This window comes from Oryza glaberrima, chromosome 2, assembly GCF_000147395.1.
Source record: "Oryza glaberrima chromosome 2, OglaRS2, whole genome shotgun sequence".
NCBI lineage: Eukaryota > Viridiplantae > Streptophyta > Magnoliopsida > Poales > Poaceae > Oryza > Oryza glaberrima.
Genome location: NC_068327.1, coordinates 18,583,598 through 18,598,498, shown reverse-complemented (window position 1 = coordinate 18,598,498; position 14,901 = coordinate 18,583,598). Strand labels below are relative to the sequence as shown.

Below are 14,901 nucleotides of genomic sequence, written 5' to 3'. Positions count from 1 at the left end.
ATGCTAGCCCAAAGTCTCGCTAGCTAGCTAAGCTAGTGACAGTCACTAACTATAGCTAGCTAGTAGTAGCTGCTATACTTTCCCGTTTCAGCTGTCACTATTACTCTTCCTGGATCGCCCTTTAATTTGCTCTCTCTTCACGTGTAACCTCTCCTCTCCTCTGCTGAAGCTCTCTCTATTACTTAAAGCCGACCAGGCCATCTAGCTTCCATCTATCTTCTTCCTCCTCTTAGCTATATATATCTACAGGACCGACCGGCGGCGGCGGAGGAAGGTGGCCGGCCGGCGGCGTGTCGGCCGGCGTCTCTGCCGTTGTCGTGTGCTTTCAATTCGTTTCTTCTGAATCATCGAATAGGTGCGTATCTTTAACCGGTCTCGCTGTTTTTTAATAATAGAAATGGCTTTATATATATATATATATATATATATATATATATATATATATATATATATATATATATATATATATATAGTATGTCAATTAGTTACTTTTCTGTTGGGTTTCATTCGTTTCATTATGTTGGCTGCACTCTTGATTTGGCTTACGCTTTTAACCGATTCGTGATTTGGTTAATTAATTATAGCCAGTGATTAAACAAGAGGGATTTGAGAGCTTGGGAGTTTGGGTTAGATGGTGCAGCGCAGCACACATGGCAGCTAGCTGGGCTGGGCATGCATTTGGTCTCACGCGTGCGCCTTAATTAATTTGTCAGGACTCTTGATTGAGATATGGCCGAGGTTTGTATAGACCTCAGTCAGTCGGTCGGTCACTACTCACTAGCTTTAGTAGCCACCCAGTCAAGAATCCTAGTTTGTCGCCGTCTGATCAGCTCTCGGACGGCTCAGATCGGGACACGCGGACGAACATGACGGCGGCAAAGGACTTGCGCAATCCCAATGGAATCCACAATCCATTAGAATAATTAATTTGGTTATATGGCAGAAAATTGGAGAAAGATTTTATCCGGATTTCGTCCACCATTGGATCCAATGTTAAGAGTTGTGCCCAACCTCCCATAGCTCCGCTAGGATTCTAGCTTGGCAGACGACCTAATCCAACTAAAGGGTCTGGAGAGAAGGAAGCTCTTGTTTCTTTAGACTTACAGAAATGGTCGTGAGTGACGATTAAACTGATAGTGGGCAGGGTGAGGTGACGGCAACACTGCTAGAACGGAGGAGGCATACACTAGCTGACTTTGGAAGGAGGGGGAGGAGGACGGTTGGCAAGGCCCAGGGGCGGATCTACAGTAATAGAGCCGGTGTCAGGCGACACCGACAACTTTCGGTAAAATTTATAGCAAAACTGTTTATCCATATGTCATAACACCATGATCTAAGTATAATTAGCATTCTATGACACCGATAGACACGTTATGACACTAACGAATCGATTTTCTGGATCCGCCACTGGCAAGGCCTAGCAGCCAATGTAGTTTGTGACTTGGTGTCTAGCTTCCAACACTAGTAAGGCCGAGTGACGGTGTCCAGGCAATGGCTAGAAGGATACACAAGCTCGCCTCGCATATGAGAGAAAGGAAGGGCGAGAAAAAGTTAAGGTTACTACAATCTCACAAATTTTAGCATGATATGAACCGTTCAAAAGTGACTGAAGCGATAGAGATTTGTTACAAATATTACATAGGTATATTAGAAAGAAAATTTGTCTTTAGCAGTCAAACTAACTAAGCATAATCATCATGACCAGTTGGAGCATGAGAGGAGAGTTTCAGGCTGCCCTATTATTTTCACCCGATTCACTACATTATTATCACGGATTATTTCTCCATACCTCCAAAGATAAGTATTTCCCGTAGAACTTTATTCTATTGTATTATTTAATCCATATTTTCTAAGCTTGTTTAGTTTATTCTTAGAACTAATTTATTTATTTCTGAAATTAAATAGATAATAGTCATTTTTATCAATGAATAATTTATATTATAGTTATAGTATGATCATAGTGAAATTATATTACAATATACTATTATAGTATTGTTACATTCGAAAGTTTTTTTAATTATTTTTTGTAAGAGAGTCCCTTATTTTAATAAAAAGAGTTGGTTTAGCCCCAAATAAATTGGGATCCGATTTGTTTGTGTTTTTATTTCTAAATTATTTTAGTGCAAATTTCATGGCGGCCTGGCCTGAAATACTAGGCCCAACACCCCTTGCTGGGCCTAAGCGTAGGCAATAATTTCCAGCCCAAAAGAAGCTGAGCTCAGAGCCCGGCCCGACAAATGGTCATCCCTGGTGGCTCAAGACACGTCATTCCGTTTCCCCTTAAACAGAAAGAAAGGAAGAAAGAAAGAAAAGAAAGAAATAACGGAATGGGACGCCATGGCACACAAGCTAAAAATGGCCCGATGCAGGAAGAATTCTCCGGTTTCCTGACAAGACGCGACATCATAGAAACCGCAACAAACTGCTGCAGTTGAAGAGACTAGAGAGGGTTTCCTCTCTTCAACAATGGAGACAACCAGAGGAGGCAGGTAGCCGATGACGTCTCCTCCAGAATTAGGCCCTAGAGTTTGGTTTCTCCAGGAGGACAAAGAGTAGTTGAGACAAATGGCGTCTGGTTTGGCGAATGGAGTGGCGTTCTGCGTGTTTATAAGGTGGGAAAGATGCAAGATAAGGGATTTACTATTCTGGAAGATGAGGGGATTTTAGCTTTGTTTTTGCAGCCTCTCCTTCGGATCCCGGGTACCTCCTCCTCCTTTTTACTTCTCTGATCTGCTGATCTTTCACCATTTTATTTCTCATCATCTTGACATCTTCTTCTTCTGAAACATTTTTCTGGAAGAACATTTCTCAAAACACTCAAGTTGTAATAATAATTGTTATTACTGAAATATCATTCTCCAGATACTTTCTTCGTTGGGAGAATTGTGCATGTTGCTGTTTACTCTGAAATATATTCAGTCAAATTAAGCCACATTTGTTTTCCTCAAAGAACTCAACCCTGTCACATTTTCACGTGCCAATTCCCTTCGATCCAACAATTAGTGGTTTCTTCTGACAAAAACACCGACAAGGAAGATCTCCAACATTATTGATAGTGTTCTCAAAATCTCTGTCGAACAACACGACATGTTTCAGTGACGAGGACTTACGATAGAAGAACCATACGGATTTGGATCCGCGTATATCGTCGCGTATATAGATATCAAATTCCATCTCTTTAGTTACCATTTCTCGGTTGTCTATTAGGATCTCATCAGAATTAATTAGTAGTGTCTAGTATCCTGAATTCCTGATGATGCAGGGCACAGGGGTTCTGAAGCCTAAACCCTTCAACATCGATCTTCACAAGCTGATCAGTTGAAGGAGATGTCTGTCCAGGAGGATGGCGCAGCCAGGCCGGAGCCGGACGTTCTCCGGCGCCATGACTCGCTCTACGGCGACGCCGAGAAGGTCTCCAACAACAAGCGCCACGCCGGGGTCAGGACCAACTCAGCCTCATTGGCCATCTCTCTCGTAGCCAGTGACAGACACTGACACTGACGCCGAGTTCGTTTGTTCATGGTGTTTGTTGTGTTTTGGTGGTGGCGGCAGGGAAGCTGGGCGCGGACGCTGCAGCTGGCGTTCCAGAGCATCGGCGTGGTGTACGGCGACGTCGGGACGTCGCCGCTGTACGTCTACTCCAGCACGTTTCCGAACGGCATCAAGCACCCGGACGACCTCGTCGGCGTCCTCTCCCTCATCCTCTACACCCTCATCCTCATCCCCATGGTCAAGTACGTCTTCATCGTCCTCTACGCCAACGACAATGGCGACGGTGAGCTCTCCGACCGACTGACATCCATCCATCCTGCCAAATTCAGAGAGATGCAGCAGCCCATCACCATTCTCAATCTCTTGTGATCATTATTGCATTGGGTGAATTGCATGACATGAACTTACTGCAGGTGGAACATTCGCTCTGTACTCGCTGATATCGCGGCACGTGAAGATCAGAATGATCCCGAACGACCAGACGGAGGACGCCAACGTGTCGAATTACAGCATCGAGGCGCCAAGCTCGCAGCTGAGGAGGGCAGAGTGGGTGAAGCAGAAGCTGGAGTCCAGCAACGCAGCCAAGATAGCACTGTTCACCATCACAATCCTTGGCACCTCCATGGTCATGGGTGATGGGACACTGACACCAGCAATCTCTGGTATCAATAGATCAGTTTTTTTGCATTCGATTTATGTGTGCAAATGTAGATAGATTCGGAGAATGGTACTAATTTGTTGCCAATGGATGATGTCCTCTTTGCAGTGCTGTCTGCGGTGAGTGGGATCAGGGAGAAAGCACCAAACCTGACACAATGTGAGCACACCAAAACACTGGAGTACTTAGTTTGATAGTTTCAGGTTTAACGTGTACTACTAGTACATGTCAAGCCTGTTCAGACTCCAGAGTGGTATCTGAAAAGAAATATTTTGTCTTGTCGTTTTTGTTACAGCGCAAGTGGTGTGGATCTCGGTGGCCATCCTGTTCGTGCTGTTCTCGATGCAGCGGTTCGGGACCGACAAGGTCGGGTACACCTTCGCTCCGGTCATCTCGGTGTGGTTCCTCCTGATCGCCGGCATCGGGATGTACAACCTCACCGTGCACGAGATCACCATCCTCCGGGCCTTCAACCCCAAATACATTGTCGACTACTTCAGGAGAAACGGCAAGGAGGCCTGGGTCTCCCTTGGGGGCGTTGTCCTCTGCATCACAGGTGAGCTCGGTATTACCGAACACTGCACAATTGCAAAGGAGAAAAGTACTGAGCAAGAAGGGGAACTGATTCTTCGCATTTGCGAAATGTCGCAGGCACGGAGGCCATGTTTGCTGACCTCGGCCATTTCAACATCAGGGCAATTCAGGTAGTCCATAATTCCATTTCTCCACATTGTCATTAGTTGTCACAACTGAAACAACTGACTGCATTGTTCATTCTGTCCTGCAGCTCAGCTTCACTTGCGTCCTCTTCCCCTCGGTCGCGCTGTGCTACATGGGCCAGGCAGCCTACCTGCGCAAATTCCCGGAGAATGTCGGCGACACCTTCTACAGATCCATCCCAGGTACAGTTGTTCAGCCAGAATGGGTTTGGAGGAGTAGACAAACTAGGCATCATTTGATCGTCAGAAATGTGTGAATTGATGGGTGGTCTGTATTATGCAATGTGCAGCGCCGCTGTTCTGGCCGGTGTTCGTGGTGGCGATCATGGGGGCGATCATCGCGAGCCAGGCGATGCTGTCGGGGGCGTTCGCCATCCTTGCCAAGGCGCTGTCGCTGGGTTGCTTCCCGCGGGTTGAGGTGGTGCACACGTCGAACAAGTACGAGGGGCAGGTGTACATCCCGGAGGTGAACTTCCTCATCGGCGCCGCCAGCGTCGCCGTCACGCTGGCGTTCCAGACCACGGCGAACATCGGCAACGCCTACGGCATCTGCGTCGTCACGGTGTTCTCCATCACCACCCACCTCATGACGGTGGTGATGCTGCTCATCTGGAAGGTGAGGCTGCCGTTCATCGCCGCGTTCTACACCGCCTTCGGCCTCGCCGAGTTCCTCTACCTCTCGTCGATCCTCTCCAAGTTCGCCGAGGGCGGTTACCTCCCCTTCTGCTTCTCGCTGGTGCTCATGGCGCTCATGGCGACGTGGCACTACGTCCACGTGAAGCGGTACTGGTACGAGCTGGACCGCGTCGTGCCGGCGGCCGAGACGACGGCACTGCTGGCGCGGCGCGACGTGCGGCGCGTCCCCGGCGTCGGCCTGCTCTACTCCGAGCTCGTGCAGGGGATCCCGCCGGTGTTCCCGCGGCTCGTGGACAAGATCCCCTCCGTGCACGCCGTGTTCGTGTTCATGTCCATCAAGCACCTCCCCGTCCCGCGGGTGGCGCCCGCGGAGCGGTTCATCTTCCGCCGCGTCGTCGGCGCCGACGCCGGCGCCGGCCACCGCCTGTTCCGCTGCGTGGCGCGCTACGGCTACACCGACCAGCTCGAGGGCGCCAAGGAGTTCGCCGCGTTCCTCCTCGACCGCCTCAAGGTGTTCGTCCACGAGGAGGCCGTCTTCGCCTGCAGCCGCGGCGACAACGACGACGACGACGCGATGCGGCGGGCGCAGGCGATGGCGGAGGAGGAGAAGCGGGTGATCGACGCGGAGGCGGAGCGCGGGGTGGTGTACCTGATGGGGGAGGCGAACGTGACGGCGGCGGCGGGGTCGTCGGTGATGAAGCGGATCGTCGTCAACTACGTCTACACATTCCTGAGGAAAAACCTCAGGGAAGGGCACAAGGCGCTGTCCGTTCCCAAGGACCAGCTGCTCAAAGTTGGGATCACCTATGAGATTTAGAGTTTGTCTTTTCTTTTCTTTTTTTTTCTTCTCACTTGTCTTATTTTTAGGGCTTGTTATAATTTTCTAGTACACTTTGTTGATATAATGATGTATAAAATCTAGTACTACTACTTTAGCAAATGAAGCACTATTAGTAGTTACTGATTGCGCAAATGATCTCTTGGGGGCAAGAAGATGAAACTCCAAAATCTCATATCTATTGCAACTTCCAACTCCAGAAGAAACAAGATACCCAGCCGGTCACCCAAAAGATTAAGACCTGAAGATCAATCATGCATGCCTTTTGGAGCAACAAAGACCTTCGACGATCATGCTGTCCTTATCGGTGGTTTGTTGTGTGTGTCGATGCGTGTGCATATGTTTGTCTTTTGCAAGCTGACACTGTAACCGTGTATCAATCGTCTAAAATAAAATAAGATCATATTTGTCCTCTCTTGTTTGTCTCAAAATAAGTTCATTTCTCAAAAATTATTGCATTGGAGTTTGTAAAGTATGGGATATTTACATTGGAACTAGATAAAGTGAAAGACAATTGTACTGTGATTTGATAAAGTAAGGATATTTGTCTTTTTACTTTGGTAGGAGTATTGATATGTACTACCTCCGTCCCAAAATAAGTGTAGTCGTGGATATCCGTGTCCAATGTTTGACCGTCTATCTTATTTGAAAAATATATATATTTTTTTAAAAAATAGTCACACATAAAGTATTATTCATATTTTATCATCTAATAACAATAAAAATACTAATTATAAAAAAATTTAAATAAGACAAATGGTCTAATGTTAGATATGAATAATACAAAACTGCACTTATTCTAGGATGGATGGAGTATGAGATTTGTAAAAAATAAACTTATTTTGAGACCGATATAGTACTCCCTCCGTCCCATTATAAGTGTATCTATAAGTTTCCGCGCCCAACTTTAATCGTTCGTCTTATTTAAAAATTTTTTATAATTAGTATTTTTATTGTTATGAGATGATAAAACATGAATAGTACTTTACTCGTGATTTATGATTTTAATTTTTTTCAAAAAATTTTTAAATAAGACGGACGGTTAAAGTTGGGCGCGAAAAATCATAGCTGCGGACAGAGGTAGTAAGAAGCATGCACATTGTCAGGAACTCAGGATGTCTATAGTCGCACGCTTCTCCTGAAACAGTACGTTCAAAATGCAGGGGTCACTGTCCAGGATTGTTTGCATAGGGCAGCCCGGGTGACATCTTTTGGCGCTTTGCTTGTCACTGTCCACGATTTAGTTGCCGGTGTCAGTGATTGAACCGATCAACAGGCCTACGACTACATTCCTTATCACTGGACAGTAAACTTAGGCCATGTTTAAGGGTGTGTTTAGTTGGGAAAAGGAAATTTTTTGGTGTCACATCAAACGTTTGACCGGATGTCGAAAGGGGTTTTCGGACACGAATGAAAAAATTAATTTCAGAACTCGCCTGGAAACCGCGAGACGAATCTTTTGAGCCTAATTAATCCATCATTAGCATATGTGGGTTACTGTAGCACTTATGGCTAATCACGGACTAATTAAGCTTAAAAGTTTTTAAATTTATATATATTTAATGCTCCATGCATGTGTCCAAAGATTCGATGTGATGTTTTTGGGAAAAGATTTTGGGCCAAAATCTTTTCCCAAAAACATCACATCGAATCTTTGGACACATGTATGGAGCATTAAATATAGATAAAAAGAAAAGCTAATTGCACAGTTATGGAGAAAATCGCGAGACGAATCTTTTAAGCTTAATTAGTCCGTGATTAGCCATAAATGCTACAGTAACCCACATGTGCTAATGACGGCTTAATTAGTCTCAAAAGATTCGTCTCGCGGTTTCCAGGCGAGTTATGAAATTAGTTTTTTAATTCGTGTCCGAAAACCCATTCCAATATCCGGTCAAACGTCCGATGTGACACCCAAAAATTTCCTTTTCGCGAACTAAACAGGCCCTTAGGACCCGTTTAGTTCCCCAAAAATTTTTCCCAAAAACATCACATCGAATCTTTGGACATATGCATGAAGCATTAAATATAGATAAAAAGAAAAACTAATTGCACAGTTATGGGGGAAATCACGAGATGAATCTTTTAAGCCTAATTAGTCCGTGATTAGCCATAAATGCTACAGTAACCCACGTGTGCTAATGACGGCTTAATTAGTCTCAAAAGATTCGTCTCGCGGTTTCCAGACGAGTTCTGAAATTAGTTTTTTCATTCGTGTCCGAAAACCCCTTCTGACATCCGGTCAAACGTCCGATGTAACACCCAAAAATTTCCTTTTCCCCAACTAAACACACCCTTAACCTAAAAAAGGGAAAAATGAAACAAGGCACAGCTTGCTCCAGATTGATGATGATCAGAGATCCTGCAACACCTCCTAATGATTTGCTTTCTGCAAATCCAAGTGGTGCCATGGATTGGTTCACAGGTTCATATTAGCAAAGATTGTATATCCTACCATGAATAGGGAAAAATGATGACTTGAAGAGTATATAAGCTGTTAATGTACTTAAACTAACATATGATGTTCATGGAGAGGTCAGTGAGCAAATCCAAAAAACCCATCTCTGGACAAATCCAATGCAGATGCTGAGACCGGAGATAACTAGAAGTAGCCAAATCGGTGAACGGTTCATTTGACATACCTTCCAGCCTCTCTCCGGTCTCAGTATCTGCATTGGATGACATGCCGTGGAAACCTTCAAAGCCCCCAGGTACCACCATGCTCCAAGCACTAAAACAAGAGCAAGTCTGACAGTTGTGCCAGCAGAGGAGGGAGATACCATGGATGCCGGTTAGAAAAAGAACACGGCCAGAGTTTGTCTCTTCTCCCGGATCTCCCCCTTGTCATATCCATCACCTTCCTTGTACCGACAAAACCGCCTCCTGCCTGCTCTTCACAGCCATTGTTCCACCTGAAAGTGACATTGTCCCAAGAAAACAACATTATCAAATTATCCATCCAACGAATGATCATGACGATGACAGGCTAGTTTATTCACCTGCGGTGAAATATGACATGAATTCCATCCTCTTGTCGATAGTTTCAAGGTGTTCAGATTTATACTCACAGCAGGAGAAAAATAAAGGTCCAGTAGCACAGATTTACTGTCTGCAGTGAAGTGTTTTCTTTGAGATCCCCAAATGGTCATCATATCGACCTGTCGCTCATAGCGCACACTAAATGAAACTGTTATAATTTGCAACAAAATGGGCGTACAGTAGGCATGCAACTCAAGGCTCAATATCTCTCTTCATGTGGAGCTTCACTCAGGAAACTCCAGTGATCCTGACAAAATAATCAGGAACAATGAACAGAACATTCCATGCTGACGAAACAATCAGCGTCGTGTTTCTCAGATTTAAAACTAATGGTTGCAGTCCTTGATGGTGACTGAAAGGGAATTCACCATTTCCCTATTGTCCAGTTGTAGTCCCTCCACTCTGTTGTGCATAAATCATCAACCCTCCTCACTTTACTGGCACCCTCTAAAACCACTAACTGAGCCTCCAAACAATGTCACATACATCAGAGGAAGAATCCTTGAACAACCTCCAGCAGCAACCGAAGCTAGAGGCTTGCGCTGCTGGATCAAGCAAAGGTGACACTGTCATGCCTGTGGTGAAGAAGAGACGAGGTCACCCAGGAAACCCAGGTACGTCCCTTCGATCTTTCCTAACAAAGCATTTGTTATTGTAGCATTTCATAATATCATTTTTCAACTAATGCTGGTCAACAGTCCTAACCTCATTATTTCGAGTGATAATTGTCTGATTTCATGAGCACACGTGCAACTGTGCAAGTGACATAATAAATGCATCAAAGCAATGCTCAAAACAATAATTGTGTTTCTTGGTTACACCTGGCTACGAATTAGACAAAGGATAAAGATCAGCTAAGGTTAAACTAAAAACTCAGTGGAAAGTCCCAACTAATTATTAATCTAATGATACCTTTTTAGCACCTCTGATCCTCAGAACTGGAAACTCAATATGTTCTTGTGCAGTGCCGTTTTAGCCATGAACTAAGAAACTTGTGCTGTCATGTCATATTAATATTAGTTACCTGACAAATTCATGTTATTAATAGGAATAAAATATACATGCCTAAACAATTCACCTTATGTTTGAAAGTATTTTGCGAGTGCTGCACCAAATTTCAAAGTCAATCACACTAAAGATTTGAAATATATATATGCAGGAAAGAAATCTGAATGGATAGATAGTAGATAACAACCCCATCTAATATATATATGTATATATTGGTTGTGTAGATCCATTTGGATGTAGAGGCAGGGTTGTAACCAATTTCTAAGAAAGAACATAACAATTAACAACCACATCTTGCATTTTCTGACATTGTAATTCGTGAAACAGCCATGGCAGAAAAGTAGACTAGATCTCAACGAGTTGATCTGAAAATTAGGTGATGATAATGTTATCTTGGAACATATACTGTTTGACAGCCTAACATTTAATTCATAATCATTCATATGCAGATCCAGATGTTGAAGTCGTAGCTTTGTCACCTAAGACACTCCTGGCAACAAACAGGTATATATGCGAGGTCTGCCACAAGGGCTTCCAGAGAGACCAGAACCTCCAACTTCATAGGAGAGGCCACAACCTACCATGGAAGCTGAAGCAGAGAAGCAGCACAGAAGCTAAGAAGAAGGTGTATGTCTGCCCTGAGATTACCTGCCCTCATCATGATGCAACCCGAGCTTTGGGCGATCTCACAGGCATTAAGAAACACTACTCCAGGAAGCATGGGGAGAAGAAGTGGAAGTGCGACAGGTGTTCAAAGAAGTATGCTGTTCAATCAGATTGGAAGGCTCACACAAAGATATGTGGCACCAAGGAGTACCGATGTGACTGTGGGACAATCTTCTCAAGGTATCTTTCTTATAGCCAACTACATTATCCACAATAGTTATACCAGCTATGTTTGACTACATGCGGATCATGCTAAGAACTCCATAGACATAGGTGTGTCTTACTCTCATACTTCTGCACGAGTGGCTCTCAATGAAAATAGCTCATGATTATGAACTAGGTCCATAATAAATATTTGTTTGTTGCATAACCTATATAATCTGACATACAAGTTAGGTACACCGTACACGACACTAGCATGGACTAAAGATAGAAGAGAAAAGCATAGAGACCTTGAGTATTACATACTTGCACAGGACAGGGTTTGATTGAGCCCATTAAGTCATGGAACTATGTTTGTTTCCCCTAGTAGTTTGAAGTTGAACACTTAAAAAAAATCTATGAATTTATTTTAAAAAATACTATCTTCACGTGGATGTGTTATATGGGGCTCCTTTTTTGTACTGATTCAACCTCCAGTAGACCCTAGTCTTAGCTCAAGTCCAGCGTCCTTTACTGCTTTGACTATCTGCTATCAGACTCCCTTTTCATTTTTCATGATGAAAATTAAACATCAAAACATTCTCTCTTCATGTTATTCCTTCAACTTTCATATGAAACAAATACAAATATGTTTAAATCATTAAAGTAGAAGTGATTTAAATATTGGCTACACTAGGTTTATGCTCCCTCAAAGAAATTATTCCAAAAGAAATCAATAAGTTGCTTCCATGCGAGATGCATGAACTGAAAATTCATTAGAACAACTGCAAAATTCTTAAAGATTGAAATGCCCGCAACAAGTGGAACCTAAGAATACGCTATGCTTACCTTCAGACTCCTGTCATGTTACTCTGGTTTTGATCACACGGTAAAATAATTATTTTTTATCATCAGTTTTAATATTCAACCCTATTTTATGCAGAAAGGATAGTTTCATCACACACCGAGCCTTCTGTGATGCATTAGCTGAAGACACTTCTAGGGTTAACCATAGCCTGGCAACAATGGTTGGAAGTCTGCACGGTCAACAGCAAGATATGTTTTCACATGGAGTGCCTAGCTTCAGCTCTTCACCAACTGATATGATCGCAAACTTAGCTAGTAACGACCATAACTCAGACAGCCATCTGAGATCACTATCCCCTTATGCTCTCGTTACGAGGAACACTGCATTGTTCTCAAACCAGATATCACCCAAGGAATCAGGATTCCCACTTGATGGAAGGGTGACAAGTTATCCTTATATGTCCATGAACTCCCCATACATGTCTGCAACAGCCTTGCTACAGAAAGCTGCAGAGATGGGAGCAAAGACCAGCCAGGATCCTATTTCGCCATTACTTCTTAAAAGTTTCCCAAATAACTTGACTAGTTCTAGAGATCATATGAACATATCTTCTAGAAGCCAGGGAGATTCCCTTGGGAATTCAACAGTTAATAGTGATTGCATGAAGACAACTGAAGATGAGAACTCTTACATGATCGGCCGTGGTAATATTCTGATCAACGCACCGTGGTCCAGTGGCATCATGAGGCCAGGTACTGTGCCTTTAATTGGACTAATGAACCATCCATTTTCCATGAGAGAAGAAAAGGATAACCCTAGCATTTTCCCTGAAAACCAGACACAGCACAACAGGCAGGACAACATATCAGGTGTAGTAGATGCAGATGCAGGACTAACCCAAGACTTTCTGGGTTTAGGAGGGAGTGGGACTTTGGATATGAGTTCTGAGACCTACAACGCGGATGTGACAGCATTAAGCTATTCTGATGAGCAGGAGAAACCTCAGGAACATATCTACTCTTACCATCAGTCATCTCTTGACCCCACTGCATTGGAAAAACCCATTTGGGATTCTTAAGCAGACAGTTCACTTACACTGGTAGTTCACCTTCAACTTAACAGGAGCAGAATTAGCCATTAAGCAGGTGTTGACATAATATCAGGCAGTAAAACCTCTTGTTCATTGGGGGGAAATAGGTTTAAAAGTTCATTTCTATTTGAAAATTGAGAAGGTACCTCGGTAGTATTATCTTCATCAGTGATCCATCCAGGACGACTTTAAGGAGTTATTGTATTTTCATTCAAGAGAAACATTAATAAATATTTCTGCAAACTGTTGGCTTTAGGTGTATATTTTTCATCTTTAATCAGGAGGTCATGTGAACAGTTCTTTCGGGCACCGTATTCAGTGAGATTTTAGTCAATGCAACTTATCTTTTTCATTCTGGAGTCGAGCATAGGAAGAACAATGGCACAGTTATATTCATAACAAAACAGAAATAGATGATAATTTTGTTCTAGATCCTAGGCTTTGAGTTGATGTTGCAACAGGAAAAATTAAATCGACAATAGTAAGGATCGAGACATGCTCCATGCGCAGGCAAGTTATGTAAGAACACCATCAAAACTACCACAGTATCCTGATTCCAAAGCTGAAACTGATACGGGTGAAATGGGTGAATATATATCATGCTCATGTTAGGGCCATGAGCCTTCAATTCCTACCAGTATCATGCTAGTACTTAATATGCTTAACATGTCTTGTAATACTACTGCAAATCCCAACATTAATCTGGGAAAGTTATCGTCAATTCAAGGTCTCAGAAATCAGAATCATGCCAAAAAAAAATTAGATAATGAGAATCATGCCAAATATAAGAAGCATTCCCCAGACATACATCAATCCCATCAGAGATATATGAGGTTTACCTCCGCAAAATTCACAAGACCAAAACACAAAAACTTCGATAATCTCTGGCCTTCGACACCTACACGGCCAGATTTTTCACTGAAGGAACCTGTGATTGACAGGAAACAAAAGCACAGAAAGCGAAGCTCAGAATCAGAAATTTTCATTCCAGCAAAAAGAATCAGAAATTTTCGTATGGCGGCAGTTTGAAAAAAAAATTAAACAGCGTATAAGACCCAGAAAACCAGCCAATCCATTCGCGATACGGGAGTGCTCGTCGCAGGCACAAAAAGGAGGAGCGGAATTTCGCCGTGAGAACCTGGACGAGGAGAAATAGCCCCCCGCCTCTAGAGTCTAGACTGCTCTCGCACATTCCCCTAGCTAGGGGAGAAAGGGAGGGGAAAGGCAGGAAGGCAGGTAGGTAGGCATGGCTGTCGTCTTCAGCCAGCGCCGCCGGAGGAGGGTGGATTCCGCCGTTGCCGGCTTGCCGCGGAGGAGGGTTTCGACTTCTTCAGGGGAGGAGGGATGGAAAACGGTCGCGGCATTGTGGGCCGGTTGACCTTTACGAATCTGGGCTTACGTCCGCCTTGGAATAAGTTCACATGGCGTCCGTTAATTTGTCGCCGAGTCTGAGAATCGACCCTGAACCGTAATACTCCCTCCGTCCTAAAATATAATAAATTTTAGGTGGATTAGACACATCCTAGTACTATGAATCTTGACATATATTAGGTATGCCACGTCCCTCAACCTTTAAAACCAGTGCAAATAAAATCCCAAAACGGTTTGAATAGCGGTTTCTTCTAACATGGCGTTGAGTAAAATAAAACGTAGGACCCATATGTTAGTGAGTCTTCGGTAAATAAAATTAATTGCAGTAGGACCCACCCCTCTGTTTCCCCTGGTCTCTATCTTCCTCATCTCTCTCCATCTTGTGGTCGAAGCGGAGTGGCATGCCCACACCACCGCAGGAGAGGACGGTGTCTG

The 14,901-nt window shown here is 43.8% G+C and overlaps 2 protein-coding genes and 1 long non-coding RNA gene across 15 annotated transcripts; 2 read left to right on the top strand and 1 right to left on the bottom strand.

Moving 5' to 3' along the window:
* Positions 1 to 234: 234 nt before the first annotated feature.
* LOC127761328 (potassium transporter 19) lies at positions 235 to 6,895 on the top strand. Of its 2 annotated transcripts, none has more exons than XM_052285603.1 (9): positions 235 to 355; positions 3,263 to 3,438; positions 3,553 to 3,775; positions 3,906 to 4,154; positions 4,259 to 4,309; positions 4,446 to 4,706; positions 4,802 to 4,854; positions 4,938 to 5,052; positions 5,160 to 6,895. In XM_052285603.1, exons 2-9 carry the CDS (start codon positions 3,328 to 3,330, stop codon positions 6,320 to 6,322), a joined length of 2,226 nt encoding a protein of 741 aa, XP_052141563.1. In that variant the 5' UTR covers positions 235 to 355; positions 3,263 to 3,327; the 3' UTR covers positions 6,323 to 6,895. The 2 variants fall into 2 exon arrangements, with proteins under 2 accessions (XP_052141563.1, XP_052141562.1); XM_052285602.1 differs by lacking the exon at positions 235 to 355 and adding an exon at positions 2,045 to 2,700.
* Positions 6,896 to 8,045: 1,150 nt separating this feature from the next.
* On the bottom strand, positions 8,046 to 14,460 carry LOC127763693 (uncharacterized). 12 transcript variants are annotated; one of them, XR_008015738.1, is made up of 5 exons: positions 12,697 to 14,460; positions 10,461 to 10,487; positions 10,295 to 10,379; positions 9,343 to 10,207; positions 8,047 to 9,255 (listed from the first exon to the last, which is right to left on the bottom strand). It is a non-coding gene; the product is annotated as an uncharacterized LOC127763693 (long non-coding RNA). The 12 variants fall into 12 exon arrangements; XR_008015741.1 differs by lacking the exon at positions 10,461 to 10,487 and having other exon boundaries at positions 12,697 to 13,113; positions 13,242 to 14,460; XR_008015735.1 differs by lacking the exon at positions 10,461 to 10,487 and having other exon boundaries at positions 8,048 to 9,255; positions 12,697 to 12,832; positions 12,961 to 14,460.
* LOC127763692 (zinc finger protein GAI-ASSOCIATED FACTOR 1-like) lies at positions 9,858 to 13,083 on the top strand. Its single transcript, XM_052288471.1, has 3 exons — positions 9,858 to 9,996; positions 10,840 to 11,236; positions 12,141 to 13,083. The coding sequence occupies exons 1-3, from the start codon at positions 9,858 to 9,860 to the stop codon at positions 13,081 to 13,083; spliced, it is 1,479 nt and encodes a 492-aa protein (XP_052144431.1).
* Positions 14,461 to 14,901: the final 441 nt, after the last annotated feature.